Here is an 18046-nt window from a genome sequence, read left to right as displayed (position 1 = left end):
TTTTGTTTTTGAGATGGAGTCTTTGCTGTGTTGCCCAGGCTGGAGCGCAGTAACGCAATCTCGGCTCACTGCAACCACTGCCTCCCAGGTTCACGCCATTCTCCTGTCTCAGCCTCTCGAGTAGCTGGGACTACAGGGGCCTGCCACCACGCTCGGGTAATTTTTTGTATTTTTAGTAGAGACGGGGTTTCACCGTGTTAGTCAGGATGGTCTCGATCTCCTGACCTCGTGATCCGCCAGCCTCGGCCTCCCAAAGTGCTGGGATTACAGGCTTGAGCCACTGTGCCTGGCTGTCTTTTGCTGGTTTATACTTGTTTGAAGATAGGGGAGACTTGAATACGTTTAAATATTTCTGATAAACAGCTATTTGTGAAAGACAAGATGAAAGACATCTTGAATATTACCAGTGGCCATCTTTAGGTATATTACAGGCCTAGACACAAAGTCTAAGGTAGAGAGATCTCTAAACAAGCATTTGTTGATATGAGTTCACTCAACACTAACTGGCCGTGGTGCATCTGTCTGGACTGCCTGCCAATTGAACGGGAAGCTCGAGGACCTGCATACTTCTTTTCCCCTGTCTTCCCCACACATGATAAAAGCAGTGCAGAGCACTCAGTCAGTGGGGACTAAGTACATCCACCCTTTTCTTTATTCTCCATTGCTTAGGACAACTCCTAGCATAGAGGATGCTTGATGTAACTATTTTTTGTTAAAGTAGATAAGTAAATGAATGAATAAGAAAATAAATCCAATCAGATAGGTCCTCAAGAAGCCTCTGCCAGCTGTTTTCTCAATTCTACGATGTCAGAGTGTGAAGACCATGGGACTGGTCTTCAAAAGATCATATTCACCTGGAAATTTATCTGATTCTTGAAGAGAACCACAATAACGAAATCCCACATTTCCTCTCCCATGTTCAAGCAGTCTATTTTACAGTATTTAGTTTGATACAAATCTAATAGCTTCGTTTACCTTAGTAGTACTTCTTATAGGCTTTTTTGTTCAGTTTCTTTTCATACAGAAACCTCTGGGCAAGGATATCCACATAGCACTGGTTTTTATTATTATGTTTAAATTAAAAACTGAAAATACATTTCAGGTGAACTTACTGTCATTGCCTTTTGAGCATGTATTTTATCTTTTTTTTTTTTTTTGACTACCTGTTAGATGCGCAGGAATACTTCCCACCAGTATATTTTAAAATATAACGGCAAACTGGTGAAGAAAAACAATAATATATAGTATTTGTTTAGAAATATAATTTTCTGAGAAAAAAACAATTTAAGCTCAGGCTTGATGTAGAAGCTCTCAGCCAACGAGAACATATTTGGCAGCTGTCTTCTTTGCTTATTGGGAACAATTCTTGCCAGCTGTCTTCTTTGCTTTGTGAAAACGAATAAAAAATTTACCCTTTGTTTTGACTGCAAAACATGTTCTCTTTTTTAGCAGGGCTTCCTTATAGCTGTGTGATGTTTCATTAACTTCACTATGTTATGTAGTGGAAAAGCACTTCCCTGCCTTGTTGCTGAGACAGAGGATACATGAACTAACAATGTCCCCCTTTTTTCAGCTCTACACATCACTGCAATAACACAGAGATCATTCTGTGGCTTTAAAAGCGACGCTGGTAGGAAGAAAGAAATGGGATGTATTCAACAACTCTAATAATAATAATTTTTTTCTGTGGCATCCTGTGAATACAAATTCTATTACCTGGTTTAGGCATATTATTTTTAATTCATGACAATGATTCAGAGGTACTAAAAATAACAGAAACATGAAACAATGTTAATTCGAGTTCATACACAGATTAATCATCACATCAATTATGTCTTATCTGAAAACCTAAAGTGTGATATGCTATATAGATTTATAAAAAATGTTATGTTTTGTGCATGATTTTTATTTTTAAAATGAAAACAATGCATTGTTGTTGTTTAAAGTATTGAATAATGCAAAAAGGCTTATAATGAAAAGCAACACTTTCAGTTCCAGGTGTCTTTCTTGGTATTACTCTCATTGCTATAATGTCAACAACATGTTATCTGTTTATTTAATCATTTTCATAATATCTAAAAGCTATCTACTAAGAAAATGAATTCTCCAGTTACCCTTCTCCCATAGCTCCCAAATATTGGTAGCTCATGTATAAACTTTGTTTTGACTCTTCTGACTTTCTTTACTTTGGATGTCATGGTTTAAATTTCCAGTAGCCCTTCCTTTTTAAATAATTTTACTTTTTTCATATGGATGTGGTATTTTCATAATTCTCTCTGAAACTATGTATTAGAATCACTTTAAAATAAAATTCCCTCAAATAATTTTTTCCTTCAGAACAAGCTATTTTGGGGGATTAATAACAAATTTTAAAAATTAATTAATTATTTTTTTAAAGATGGGGTTTTGATCTGTCACCCAGGCTGAAAGATAGTGTCATGATCATAGCTCACTGCAGCCTGGAACTCCTGGCCTCTAGTGATCCTTCTGCCTCAGCCTCTCCAGTAGCTGGGACAACAGGCGCACACCACCACACTTGGTTCTAAATTTATTTTTTAATTGACACATTGTAATTGTCTATATTTATGGGGTACAATGTGATATTTCAATACATATCTATGTTGTATATGATCTCTAATTTTTATTCTGCATATTTCTTAAAATAACTGTTGTTTTGTTTTACAAGTGGATGTGTATGAGAATGTGTGTCCTTGTATGTGCGTATGTGAATGCGTGTGTGTTTCACATGAAGCTCTTAAATGATGACAGTGGTATCTAGAGCTTGCTGGGTGGGACATTTCACCTGAGGTTTACTTGTCGAGAAGCCCACACAGGTTGAGAAAAGGATTGATTAAGGTTCAACTGTTTCATACTCAGACATTCAATTAATCCCCCTCCTTTCAACTCCAGGTCTCCTGCTCATCTCCTTGGGATCTGGCACTTGACAGTTTGCCCAGATTTCTGCTGGGCTGAGTGCCCCACCCATTCGTTCTGATTCTTAATGTCACATGATCAAAGATGCAGTATCCCTTGCTTTAGCAAATACTGCGTAATTTATTCTGTCTTGTTGTGAAAGTTTGTTGAATCTCTTAGCAACTGATGACCTCTATCTTCTTTTCATATCTTGGCAGATTTATACCTTTTAATTTTTTTGGTATAATTTTCATGTATCTATGGAAGAAAAAGAAGATGAATCTGCATGGTCATGTCCACAACTATGATGGAGTGTTTTGTATGGCTTTAGGTTGCATTATTTTCATTCTTTTAAATTGTGTGCCCACTTTATGTAGGGATGGCAACTGCATATAGTCTCAATACAGCTGGTTGTTGTAAGAAACCAGGTGCTAAGCTGCTTGTGTTGCACTACACTCAAGTCCTGCCAAGTTGCCATGTCTTCTGAGACACTGCAGACAGAACCTAACTGGAACTTATACTATACTGTTTGTAGTTTAAAGATTTGCATTAAAGACAATAATCAATAGAACATTCTTACTGATTATACAAAACTTAGCAAGTGAACAATGAGTAAATTAAATAATACATTATATTAGAACACATTCTTCAAGGCTTTAATTTTTTTTTCTTTTTGAGACAGAGTTTTGCTCTTCCCAGGCTGGAGTGCAATGGCGTGATCTTGGCTCACTGCAACCTCTGCGTCCCAGGTTCAAGTGATTCTCCTGCCTGAGCCTCCCGAGTAGCTGGAATCACAGGCATGCACCACCGTGCTTGGCTAATTTTGTATTTTTAGTAGAGACAGGGTTTCTCCATGTTGGTCAGGCTGGTCTCGAACTCCCGACTTCAGGTGATCTGCCTGCTGTGGCCTCCCAAAGTGTTGGGATTACAGGCATGAGCCACCGCGCCCAGCCTCTTCAAGAATTTTATGCCCCTGCCTGCTTATAATGTAAAAAAGATTTAAATGTGACATCAACCCATCTAAATACAATGTAATGTAATATCCATGGCTCTTTCCAATGTATTATTTTATTTGGATTTTTGGGGCTAAGAAAATTCTGTGAAGTAAACCACAACAAAAAAAGAACAGAAAATGTCATATCTTCAATTTAGAGATGTAAGTATTTGGGTTTAAGATTAAATTATCACAGGTCATGTTCCTATGGGGCTGCATTTAAATGACTTTTCCAGTGATACTTCTGTCTCACTGCTCTGTCTGCTAGATCTAGAGATGTGTACCTCCCATCAAGTACTTATGTATACATTTGAAACAACTGTAAAAATTCTAGGCAGTCTTACAGTCCCAACTTTGCAATATTTAAATGTATCTTTCCTACAAATTGTGGTTTGTGAGTTTATTTTCACTTGCTAATTATGCTTTACATTCCGCCATTAAAACTTAATTTTATTAATTTAATCCAGGTAAGTACTTTGTCCGCCTTATGATAGGTTCTTCAGAACATGAGGCTTTAAATGTGTTCAAGCTGAGATGGGACATATTCATACCATATTCAAAAGAGTTTTGAAGAGAAAGAATGTGGTAGAGGATAATTAACTACTACCCAACAGAATGTATTGGAGTTACTATTCTTTTTTTGCCAGTATTTGTCCACAGGGCAGACTTGGTGCAGTAATAAAAAACTAAAAAGCCATTTCATAAATTTGGTTAGGATTAGTTCATTCTGGGGACATGCAAGTAGCCTTATCTTTATAACACATTCACTAGCCAGTTGTAATCGCAACCTAAGCTATCATATGAATGCAAGAGGATGAGTGATTTCCTCCCAAATAGCTCTTGAATTTGTCTTTTTTCCTGAATTCCCCTCTTCATGACTACTTTAAATAAAAACGGAATTCATTTACAGTGTTTAGTGAGAGCACGGGCATATCTATGTGACTAACTGGATTGATTCTTCACAGTTCAGTGAGTGAGCAATTGAACAGATCATTGGGCAATCAATGCAATCCCACAAGAAAATTGACCATACTTCAAAAAAGCCAGGCTTCTCATATCAGTGGTGTTAAGCACATCATGAGAGTTCTGGGATGTCTGTATAAATGTTCTAACAAATCAATAGCATTTTGATTTGCTTATTCTAGTGACAGAAGCATAAAGGAAGGAGAACTAAGAGAAGACTGAAGAGGTCATTTTGAGGTCCAATACTTCTATTAATTAGCCCTATAAAACTTGGAAGACACAAAGAGCATAAACAAGAAAGCAAGGGATAAGCGAGACGTGAAGCTTTGATCTGAGGTGCCTGTCTTCAGAAGAGAGGAGCTCACTAAATTTGAAGCAATGCTTTCAAACACCAGCTGCACAATTTAGGTATTCTGATGGACTGATACATTTTGAGTAGCTGTTGATCTGAATCTGAGGTCTCCTTCACACCGGAAGAAGTTTAGGACACTGCTGCTGATTCATGAAAGCCATATATGATAGTTTTATGATATGTCAATTTGACTGAGCTGAAATATATTCCCCAGAATTCCCTTTCTAGTCATTTTTGTTTAGAGTAGACTACAAGGGAGATTGTCTCACAGGAGTTGGCAGACAGAGGAAGGCGGCAGCAACTATGTACCGTACACACTTTCTCCTTGTTATTCAATCAAACACTAGTGTAAGTGCTGGTTTGGGATTTTGCAGATGTAATTAAACTCCATTATCAGTTGGTTTTGAGGTCATCAAAAGTCTGTTGCCCCAGACTTAATTATGTTGAATCTCTTTTAAAAGGGTCTAAGACCCTCTATCTGAGATGCAGAGAGGAGAGAATGCAAACAGGAGAGAAAACAGTGGAATATTTTACGTTCTAAAACCCACATACCTACCTTGCTGCTGTTGATCTACAGATTCACCTTGTCGCTATGATGTGGCAGCTGGAGCTGCAATTGCTCTACTTTCTCTCTGGATCTTTCTTCAGTTTCTATGATTCCTGATGATTCCTGAGTTAGGGGTGTGTGTGTGTGTGTGTGTGTGTGTGTGTGTTCAGCACCATGGGAAAGGTACCCAGTTTCTACAGGATACTTCACTAGGTGAGAAGCAAACAAGAATTGACACAAGCTTCAGACCAATCTTGTTAGGTGTCTTCTCATACTTTTGTAATCCAGGCTGCACATGTTCTTTTCTGCATGCCTGTGGGCTCGAAGCTGTAGCATTAGATGCAGGGACAGCCATGCAACTACTCGGTGAGCCCCCACAATTTCCTACCAATAAATATATAATGTATATTTGTATATATAATTTTATACATTATAAATGTATACATAAGTAAACATACATTACATATTCACATTTATATATTAAACTATGTAAATGACTTATGTATTTAGTATATAGACCTACTGATAGCTAAACCATGTGAGATATAAAGAGAAATTATAAAAATTCAGGAATGTGAATACTCAAATCCTATCTACAAGTCACTGTCTTTTACTCTTCTGAAAGCACCACAAATAAATGTGCACAGAGGCCTAAAGTGAGCATTATGTGAGCCCTAAATCAGATTGAGCTCCAAATCTAAGTGTGCACCATAAGTGAATTAAGATTCAATGCAAGGATTCTCAAGATTGGTTACATATTAAAATAACTTAAAGATCATTTTATAAAAGTAAACTTATGCTTGAGTTCCTTCCATGTAAATTTCGATTTGATTGACTTACGTAGAATAGAAGCAACAAACAGGAGTTTTTCTGTAAAGCTCCTATGGGGCTGTCATATGCTGGCCAAGTTGAAATCTGTGCAGGTCATGGGGAGGACCAATTCTACCCAGTTTAGAGGCAGGACAAGGTGCTAACTTTGACTTCTAAATTAGCCCAAGGCCTAATCTTAATCTTCTGCAACTTGCCACCATACAGTAAGAACAGACTAAGTGAAGGAAGTGAGAGCAAATGATTCAGTAGGAGGACTCATAATTTTATAAAGGCATCAAAGCCAATCTGCTCACTTTGGACATTTTCAGGTTGGTATATTTTCCAAACAGGAATAGCTAGCTCTCCCAGACCACACTTTGCAAGTTACACAAGAGAAAAACTCACCAAGAGGGAGGCAAGATCTCATTTAGGTTGACATATGAATCAATTTAATTCTTACATTGAAATGTATAACATACACTATGTCTTCACAGAATGTCCTTTCCTTGACAACCCCCAAATGTTGGTGGAGGAATTAGGATGGAGGTGGAGACAGTCAGAGACAACCACACTAGACACAGAGGTTGTACATATAAATTCATAATAATGAAGAAGAAATATTGGCTTGTCTACAGAATCTTTCATTGAAAACAAAGCGGCATCTGGCTCCTGCCAGGCATTGGGTTAGGGGCTTCATCTCTCTGCGTCCTCGGTTCTGGGAGGCCTCGGTGATTTGGCTACAGCCTCAGCCTCCCTCGCTCTGTGACCTGCAGGTATTGGATGATTCGTAGCAGACTCCCGGATACCCCTGAAGTGGGGAAATGGAACTCTTAACATTCAGGGATGTGGCAACAGAATTGTCTCCAGAAGAGTGGAAATGCCTGCACCCTGCCCAGCAGAATTTGTATAGAGATGTGATGTTGGAGAACTACAGAAACCTGGTCTCTCTGGGTGTTGCTATCTCTAACCCAGACCTGGTCACCTGTCTGGAGCAAATAAAAGAGCCCTACAATGTGAAGATACATAAGATCATAGCCAGACCCCTAGGTAGGTGAGAGTGAATGAAGCAGAGGACACAGGCAAGGGAACCCAAGGTCAAAAAGGAAGCCAGGCCTTAAAATGTGGTTTGGGGCTGGGTGCAATGGCTCACGCCTATAATCCAAGCACTTTGGGAGGCTGAGGCGGGTGGATCACGAGGTCAAGAGATCAAGACCATCCTGGCCAACATGGTGAATGAAACACTGTCTCTACTAAAAATGCAAAAATTAGCTGGGCATGGTGGTGCGCACCTGTAGTCCCAGCTACTCGGGAGGCTGAAGCAGGACAATCACTTGAACCCGGGAGGCGGAGGTTGCAGTGAGCCGAGATCACGCCACTGCACTCCAGCCTGGTGACAGAGCTAGACTCCATCTCAATACATAAATAAATAAATAAATAAATAAATAAATAAATAAATAAATAAATAAATAAAACAGGTAGTTTGGGAAGCTCTGCTCCAGTGAAAATAATTTCTGAAAAAGCTGCATTTTTTCTCATGTTCACAAATAGGGGCATCTTCTGTCCCATGCTGTTAAATCTTCTAAGAATTCTCTTTTTGCTTTAGTGATCTGCCTTTAAGTTTACAGGGAGAGCTAATGTCCACTTTATTGCTTATAAGGTGCTGCATGATCTGACTACTGTTCCATTGCTTTTGGAGACATTGGAATATTTGTGTTATTGAGGAGCTCTATGTCAAAGTTTTTTTTTCAAATATTCTTTTTGTATCGTGTCCAAAATGTGTAACATGAGTAGTGGACATACTGGGATTTGGTTCGGAAATGCCAGGAACACCAGGGACAGATGTTGCATCTTTTCTGTTTAGTATTTTTTAATCCTATGGAGGTTGCAAATGTAATTCTACAAAAATTCTTACTCAGCAATTTTATCAGAACAATAAGCATTTCCTAAATATGAAAAAATGTAATGTTATTTTACTTCAAAATGTTACTGTTTTAGTATAAACTCGTTTGTAATTTAAACTCTATATGTGCAAATTTTGAAATTATAATGTAGTTTTAAGCATGAGTTTCCAACATTTTGGCTTCCCTGGGCCACACTGGAAGAAGAATTGTCTTCAGCCACATATAAAATACACTAACACTAATGATAGCTGATGAGCTCGGATCATCTGAGATCGGGAGTACCAGACCAGCCTGACCAACCTGGAGAAACCCCGTCTCTACTGAAAATACAAAATTGGCTGGGCATGGTGGTACATTCCTGTAATTCCAGCTACTTGGGAGGCTGAGGCAGGAGAATTGCTTGAACCTGGGAGGCGGAGGTTGCAGTTTGCCGAGATTTCACCATTGCACTCCAGCCTGGGCAACAAGAGTGAAACTCTGTCTCCAAAAAAAAAAAAAAAAAAAAAAAAAAAAAGTTTTGAAAAATTTTTGTCATATCCTCCACCACAGAAGATAAGCAAAAAGTTCTTGCATTCCAAGGGTTGGACACCACTGGATTAAAGTATCTAAGTATCTACTCACCTTGTATATTCCGTAAATGCACTGTATCATTAACCAGCATAAATGTGCTATGTCACTAACCAGTGTAGAACATTGCTAAGTGTATATTAAGCTCTCAATTGTTCTCTTATTTGTTAATAGCTATTATAATTTTGTCTTAGTAGTAAGTATTTTGAGATTCTGTCATTGAGATGAATCTCTCTGTAGCTATTTAAAAATGTGTGTCTCACACACACATCTATATAAGTTATATAAATGGGTAGTAAGTTCTCACTTAATTTGTTGATAGGTTCTCGTAAACTGAGAGAAGCAACATATTGTTTAGGAAAACTAATTTTACCAGAGTTTAATTGATATAAACAAGAGTTATGTTCGAATGGCATATAGCAACATCGTTTCATTTAACAATGCAGTTTTAAAGAACCTAATTGAACATTAAGTGAGGACTTACTGTACATCTGTGTTTGTGTGACATGGATTTTCTGATATATAAAAATTATATAACTTAAAAAAAAGAAAACAAAGCAATGATTCTAATTATGGTGATAAACAGGCCAGGTTAGAGTAGAATTAAGCCAGAGTAGGAAACAGCACGTTATTTTGTCCTTCCTTCCTTTGCCTTCATCTATCTTTATGTGCATTTACCATGGTTATTAGGACAGAAGGATGCAGAAGTCAGCTGATCTCGTTTCTAATTATCTGTATATTAAAAGTCTGAAGAAAGATATTTCTGGTAAATGACTGGAATTGAATCAGGACACCAGGTAATTTTTTTGAAAAGATACAAGTAGGGGGCCGGGCGTGGTGGCTCACGCTTGTAATCCCAGCACTTTGGGAGGCCGATGCGGGGGGATCACGAGGTCAGGAGATCGAGGCCATGGTGAAACCCCGTCTCTACTAAAAAATACAAAAAATTAGTGGGGCATGGTGGCAGGCGCCTGTAGTCCCAGCTACTCGGAGAGGCTGAGGCAGGAGAATGGCGTGAACCCGGGAGGCGGAGCTTGCAGTGAGCCGAGATTGCGCCACTGCACTCCAGACTGGGTGACAGAGCGAGACTCCGTCTCGAAAAAAAAAAGAAAAGATAGAATTAGTGTTCCTACAGGTAAAGGCAGACCCAGGCAGCACTGTGAAGCTTATTCTAAGTGTGTCTAATAGTCTTCTCTCCTACAACCCTCAGACTTTCCCTTTTTCCATTCAACGGCTATCTACCTAGTTTTCCAGATCTACATGTTAAAACATCATCCCTGGAAAAAATAAGGAAAATAATATTACCTAGCTATTTATAAAGCACTTTGCTATAAGTCAGGGACTGAGTTAAGCACATGACATACATTTTTCTACAAAACTTCATACTGACTTGAGTGAATAGATATGATTACCACAGTTTTTCAGATAGTAAAATTGGGATTCAAGGAGATTAAGTTGGTTGTGAAAAGTCATACAACTAGAATGTAGCAGAGCCAGAATTAGAACTCAGGCTTACTGAATTCCAAAGCACACATTCTCATTCCTTAGGAGACAATGCTTTTCTTTATACCATAACACCTGAAATCCCCTGGCCCTTACCTCTGTTTGCATAATGTCAGTAAAGGACTATCTAAGTATATTCCACTCTCTTGGGAATACTTTTCTCATTTAATGAATTTTCTACTGCATCTGTATTATTTTACAATATTGGCAGGTGAATATGATAACCTATCCAAACTCTTTAGCGTGAGGATTCGTTGATCTAATCCACGAAAGCATTGATAATAACATACATTGGTTCCTATATGGAACCAATAGAATAAACATTCAGGACCATCAGCTATGCCACAGTGTAAAATGAGATAATATAATTGAAAATGTTCAAAAATATTACTATAAAACTTATTAGGTAATGCTAATAAAATCAAAATTGTTTCCTACTTATTTGGTAAGTATTCTGGGCAAACAAATGGATATTTTCATGAAACTTTTTAAAAATTATCTTACGTGAACTAGATTAAAATACAGAAACATAATTGCCAAACAGTAGTGAAATAGTCTCTTTTTTTCTTTCTCTTTGTTTCTTTTTCTTTTCTATCTCTCCTCCGCATGAAGGTGTATGCTTTATGAGTGATCTAATTATGAATAAAGGGAAGCATTGCTAAGCAATTAGATTTTTTAGGTAAGTAGGAGCATCATAATTATAATATTCCAGATACTTTTCTGAGGATAGAATAGAAAAATGATTCTGCAAATCTATTTCTTGAATAGAAAACTGATCTCTAGATTTTTCTGTTTGTGTCCTACTCTTGTACAGAGTAGTTTCTGACTTTGTAGATTTTGGGTTAGCTTCTGTAAGGCTGGGTTTCTATGTTTTGAAAGTCCCCTCAACTTGTGCCACCTCTTGTTCAGCCAAATCTAAATCATGCTACCTCTCTTCTAATAGACAAAATCCATACTGATCACTGACTCCTGGAACTTTTCCCCATAAATATACAGATTTTCTGAGCAATACTGTATCTCAGAAATAAGTGGGCACTTGTCAAACAGAGGGCTTTTGTTACAGTTAGCCTATATACAACTGCAATTGAGAACAGAATTCAAATCACTTACCATAAAGCTCCTGGTTACCATTACCATGTGTGTAAAGGCATTTGACTAATGAACTTGCCATAAAAGCCCCATGACCTTTGGGTTGGTTTTCCTGCCTGGAACATAAGATGATATCCCCTGGGTGCTTTGCCCTAACTCTACACCAATCTATTGACAACTTAGCTACAGCCTGGGCAAGACACTTGTTCAATGAGTCCCAAATGTATTAGCCACAACGTAAAAAAATGGTAAATTTGTTGACTTCATGTGACCTGCTCATCCGAACTTCCACTCTGCTTGAAAATGTTTGGGGTGAGGGGGTGGGGGCTGGGCGCGGTGGTTCATGCCTGTAATCGCAGCACTTTGGGAGGCCAAGGCGGGTGGATCATGAGGTCAGGAGATCAAGACCATCCTGGCTAATACGCTGAAACCCAGTCTCTAATAAAAATACAAAAAAATTAGCCCGGCTTGGTGGCAGATGCCTGTAATCCCAGCTACTTGGGAGGCTGAGGCAGGAGAATCGCTTGAACCCAGGGGGCAGAGGTTGCAGGGAGCCAAGATTGCACCACTGCACTCCAGCCTGGGCGACAGAGTGAGACTCAGTCTCAAAGAAAACGTGGGGGGAAAAATAGTCCACTGTCATTCTGTTCCGATTGTTTGAGATACTTCACGTTTTTGATAAATTTCTATTCCTTCATACCTTTTCTCTTATCCACTGCTGCTCTCCCAGATCGTGTCTAAGTATGTGCAGAAAAAACGCTTTCAGAACCTCAAATCAAAGAGGAGGGAATTTTTTGCTTTCAGATGTAAGTATTGTCCTATCCTATATTTGTCTTGATATCATTGTCAACCCCTTTTCTTCTGGTTGCCAGTCATCCTGATGGCCTTTCTGGCCACAGGTTAAGCACAATGATCTTAAGAAGATAATCTCTTCTCACTAATGGAACCTTGGTATTTTGTGCCAAGACAGTCTCACAATAATACCTAGGGGCATCAGGTACTCATTCAGGCCTAAATTCACTCTCTTTCGATCTACTGTCCAAGCTCTGTCCTGCCACTTGTGGACACAGGTTCAATTCTCACCCACCATAAACTCCCTTTTTTCTGCATTTTTCTCCCAGCTGTAGGACACCTGGATATTCCTTGATATATTTCACATTCATAGGAGCCAATGTGACTTAAACATTCAAATATGAGTTTTTTCTCTGCCTAATCCCATGGTCTATGGGTACTTGCCATGTGGTTCAGACCAAGGCACGTCAAAAAATACTCTGCTCATGGCTTTACTTTAACCCTACTGAAGATAACTTACGTACTGAAGGGATCATCAGGACTCATTTCATCACATTCATCACATTCAGTTGTCTTTTTCGTTGTTTGTTTTGTTTTTGTTTGTTTGTTTGAGACAGAGTCTCTCTCTGTTGCTCAGGTTGAACTGCAGTGGTGCCATCTCGGCTCACTGCAACCTCTGCCTCCCAGGTTCAAGTGATTCTCGTACCTCAGCCTCCTGCATAGCTGGAATTACAGGTGTGTCACCACAACGGGTTATTTATTATTTGTATTTTTAGTGGACATGGGGTTTCACCATATTGGGCAGGCTGGTCTTGAACTCTTGGCCTCAGGCAATCTGCCGACCTTGGCCTCCCAAAGTGCTGGTGTTACAGGGATGAGGCATGGCACTTGGCCCCTTTCAGTTGTCTTTTGATACTCTGAGAATGGAAGATCCAATTTTCTGTTAGTTGTAGTTTATAACCTGGGTATGTAGAATTAACACTCATCATGAGTGGATTTTGATATGTAAAATGGAAGTTTAATACATTGAGGAAATGTACTTTCTCTTCTCAGGATTTCAAGGATTTCAGGTCTGTTTCATTGCTTTGGAAACTCAGAGACATTCAATGGCCTCTTTATTCCAAGTCAGACCCTGTTTCTCCTTCACTGACCAACAAGCTCCAGTAAGCCCTAGGATAGAAATCTTTCAATGCAATGTAATTTAAGTGGGAAATGAGGAAAAAAAAAAAAGTAACAGTTACAACACATGTCCTCATCATATCTGTCCAACTTTGTAGTAAATTTATCTTCTCAAATGAAAATCTGATATTAAAGTACAGAATTCTTCTTTGGATAATTCTACCAAAATATTTTACACGTTTGGGTGTATAAGGACAAACTGTAGAGATCAAGTCCACCATTTGGCCTGAAACCTGGCTATCTTTCATGGTGGGATCTTTCTACCAAACAGAGACTGAGAGTCTCACCACGACTGTGGGAGTTAATACACCTGGCTGCGCTTGTGAAGCCCAGCGAGGACTTCCCTTCTCTAACTTCTGACACTTCTTCTGTCCTTGCTCCAAGCACAGATTAAATAATATATGATAAATAAAACTTCTACTGAATGCTATCAGATTGCATTTAACTGTGAAAGTAACTTTAATAATTTAATTCAGGAACCAAAATGAGCACAAGTTTCATTTATTGCAAAGACCACAGATGCCTCTTATGTCAGTGTCAGTCATTGCATACTTTTTCAAAACATTTTTCAAATTCTCCTATAGTATTTTAATGATTTATTTCATTATAATGCCACTTATTTTATTACCTCAATACCAACTTCTCTTTCTCTCTCTTGCACCAAACTTTCTGGAGGAGAAAGCCAATATTTCAAAAGAAAAAGGAGATAGGTCTGTGTTTATTTGGAGTTTCCAAAATTGTTGCTCTTACATTAAATACATTCATTTATTAAAAACCCTGTCTATTTAACAATGTGAACAATAAAAATTGATATTTCTTATGAAATTATAACATTGCCTAATTACTTCTGGAAATGTGACTGGAAGGATATATAATCGTCAGGATATAAGGAAGCTTAAGAAATTATCATTACCCATTAATAATTCAGATAATTGTGGAAAAAAAATTCCATACAAATTCAAAAAGTTTATGCTAATTACCAGAATTATAGGCACTGTCATAAGACAAATTAGGTAGGCAGGAAGGTACTTAGTGGGAATTATTGAAGAAGAAGATGAGGAAAATAAATCTATCTGTCTAGGTATCTATCTATTTTCTATCTATTTATCACCTATCTACATCTTGAGGGTTAAGAAATATCCACATTAGCTCTAAATAAAAACATTGTGGAGTGTCTCAAAATTTTGATAGGCTTAGTAATTTGTATAACATAATAATTAGATGGGTAAACAAGTATTAGATATAGGATTCCCTTATTCTTTTGTTATTTCCTGGCTGTTTCTAAAAGGGAATAGACATAAGTTAATGAAACTATCGTTTCCTAGTAGGTAGAAAATGGCAATTCGTTTTATATTATATGGGGTTGTGCTTTATCTTACTACAATATTCACTATCAATCACAATTTATTTAATGTTATCTACATAATTTTGTTTTCTTTTAACCTATGTTGTGTTAGAATCCAAAATACCTTTGAGATTAAATTTTTAGGCAACTTATTAATCTGTAACAGGTAAAGGCAAACGAGATCATCCCTGTGGAAATGCAAATGAAACTTCAGCAAAGTTTGCTCCATTTTAATGTGCATTCAGAAATCACTTCCACTTATTTGCATATTTGCATATTAATTTACTTTGTCTTGGCTTTTCCAGCAGAGCACAGCATATTTTCATCATCTCTTTTCTATTATACTAATGTTTGTGCTAAGCTCACTTGGTTACTATCCAACCATTTTAGGAGAATTCATTATTTTCCAGAATTACCATACCCTCATTGTTGGCTAGAGGTGATTAATTACTAATTGCGTACTTACTTTATCAGGGAATACATGAAAGAGATAAAATAAAATGCTTGAGTTTGTTTTCTTGTTCATTTTTAAGAAAATTACTATTAAATTTTTATTAACTATCATTTAAATTAATTCAATGTTAACCGCAAATTATAGATTTAAAATATCAACATAGTTTAATACAAAGCAACTATGTACATATCTAACTTAAGAATTTTTCAGTGGCACTACAAAATGGAGTGCTTAATAAGTAGTGTTTGGGACTATAAAATAAAATATATAATAAACCTGCCACACTTGTGAATTGATTATTTTAAATTATAATTGAACAAATAAAATTAATCTTAGAGTTTTAAGAGGACATTTTCCCTCATAGGATCACAGCTCCTGTCAGCCTGAAGTAGTCTACTTTGCTATGATAAAACAGTGTAGTGTTTTCTGAGCAGGTTACTCCCAAACAATCTTGTATTCGAATTCTTTTTACATCTTCAAATAGAACAAAGGACAATGCAACCAAATAAGTTGTACTGCCCTTTGTTCAAGTACAAATGTACAGATCAAATAAATGTCTATTACATGCTATGCAGAAGGCTAGGGAATGAGAAAATATCAGGGCCTTCACATTGTGAATGTTGCTCAGGTCTGCTCACTTGGTTTCAACAAAGTTCTGCAGAGAATAATATATGCATAAATGTCTCACCACAAACTAAATAATTAATAATTTTTAGTTTCCTTGGAAAATGGGATAGGAGCTACTAGAATTATTGTTCTAGGTTTTGCCATAAACTTGCTATTATGTGGTGTTACTCACTTACTACATCTCAAATTTAGTGTTTAAATTTATATAGAAACGATTTCATCTATATAATTCCAGTTATTTATCTTGTTAAGCTCTGAAGCCTCCTCAATTGAAGGATAAACATTTGGACAAGAAATAGTTTGTAAATAGGACCTATGTTGGCATTGTAAATTACTGAGATGAAAGTTTTGGACAATATTCAACCTCTGGAATTTTATGTGTCTTAGCAACTCTGAAATTCATTTGACATTCACTAAATTAAACATGATTTCATGTTCTACCAGAAGAAATTCTCTTAAATAGTCCTGTACCTGAAGCACATTAAAGATTGAAAGTTCAACTAAACAAACATCTACATACCAGGGGTTGCCTTAAGGAATGCATCAACTCAAGGTGTGATAAGGGCTGAAATTATTTTTAAAAGTCTTAAATAAGAAATCATTGAGGCCGGGCGTGGTGGCTCACGCTTGTAATCCCAGCACTTTGGGAGGCCGAGGCGGGCAGATCACAAGGTCAGGAGATCGAGACCACGGTGAAACCCTGTCTTTACTAAAAATACAAAAAAAAAAAAAAAAAATTAGCCGGGCATGGTGGCGGGCGCCTGTAGTCCCAGCTACTCGGGGAGGCTGAGGCAGGAGAATGGCGAATGGCGTGAACCCGGGAGGCGGAGCTTGCAGTGAGCCGAGATTGCGCCACTGCACTCCAGCCTGGGCGACAGAGCGAGACTCCGTCTCAAAAAAAAAGAAATCATTGAAACATTTAAAAATACTTTTATTATTTTGGAGATACTGATAAAATGTATTTTCTTAATGGCTTCTTCTCCTTACCAAATTTCGTTTTTTAAATATCATAAATTAGAGAGATTATTCCTTAATTTTGAGACTGAGATTAATAAACTCAAGTACAACATCACAACATATTCCCTGGTACTCTTAGAAAGCAATTCCCAAACTGAGATTCTCCTAACTGGCCCTTTGTCATAATTCGTTATTTTATATGAATTTGAATTTCTTCTCCTTTGGGCATAAACTAAATCAGCACAGTCTTACAGTAAAATCTTTAGAAATATAACTTTCATAATAGGTTTATAATAAGGAAACAGATGTCACACTGATTTTCCCTAGAGTATTTCTATTAAAGCTAATGGCTTTTAAAGTTTGCTTGAAAGTTTTAGCTTTTTTATAACTTGTAATGTGTTTGGAGCATGGCACAATAGCCAAAGACTCAGGATCTCCTTTGTAAAAGAAGAATAACAGCCCTATAGTTCCTAGGTCCATTCTAGTAAAATGAAGTGCCTTCTTTATTTCCTCACTTGTGATAATTCCCATGGATGTTAAGTGGTGATGATAGTTAGCTATAATAAAGATTATGTTTCCAGATCCTTTTCATGGAGGGAATTATGAATTGAGAATTGAATTTAAAAAGCTGGCACTTCACAGGACCAGTGATAATCAAAGATGATGTTCATTTCAGATCATCATCCAAAGAAGACAAAGGTGGACAACAATAACAAAAGAAGACCTCCTTAGTTCAATACGTCATTCTCATATAATTACTAAAACATCAGTTCCAGCCTAGGATTTAACGATTACTAGGTACGTAATAACAATCATGTCATTTAATCTTTAATCTTCAAATTTTTCATCCACTGTGACGATGGAGATAATGCATGAATTACCTAACAGTATATCGCCAAGAGTAATCATCTAAAACACTTAATTTTTATTATTCAAGGCTAAAATTCATATTAAACTAGTTTTTCATAACCCACATTTTCAAGGTGCACGTAGATTATGCAGAAGTGAATTGCTTTATGCTCAAGAAAGCACTTATGTTTTACTTCTTGTAAA

The 18046-nt window shown here is 37.3% G+C and overlaps 1 protein-coding gene across 1 annotated transcript; it reads left to right on the top strand.

Annotated features, from left to right (window-relative positions):
- The first annotated feature begins 7379 nt into the window (after positions 1-7379).
- LOC129461654 (zinc finger protein 141-like) lies at positions 7380-8196 on the top strand. Its single transcript, XM_055240880.2, has 2 exons — positions 7380-7626; positions 8183-8196. The coding sequence occupies exons 1-2, from the start codon at positions 7401-7403 to the stop codon at positions 8194-8196; spliced, it is 240 nt and encodes a 79-aa protein (XP_055096855.1). The 5' UTR covers positions 7380-7400.
- The last annotated feature ends 9850 nt before the right edge of the window (positions 8197-18046 follow it).

This window comes from Symphalangus syndactylus, chromosome 14 (assembly GCF_028878055.3).
Source record: "Symphalangus syndactylus isolate Jambi chromosome 14, NHGRI_mSymSyn1-v2.1_pri, whole genome shotgun sequence".
NCBI lineage: Eukaryota > Metazoa > Chordata > Mammalia > Primates > Hylobatidae > Symphalangus > Symphalangus syndactylus.
The sequence above is the reverse complement of the archived record's forward strand: the minus strand, read 5'-3'. Positions and strand labels throughout refer to the sequence as shown.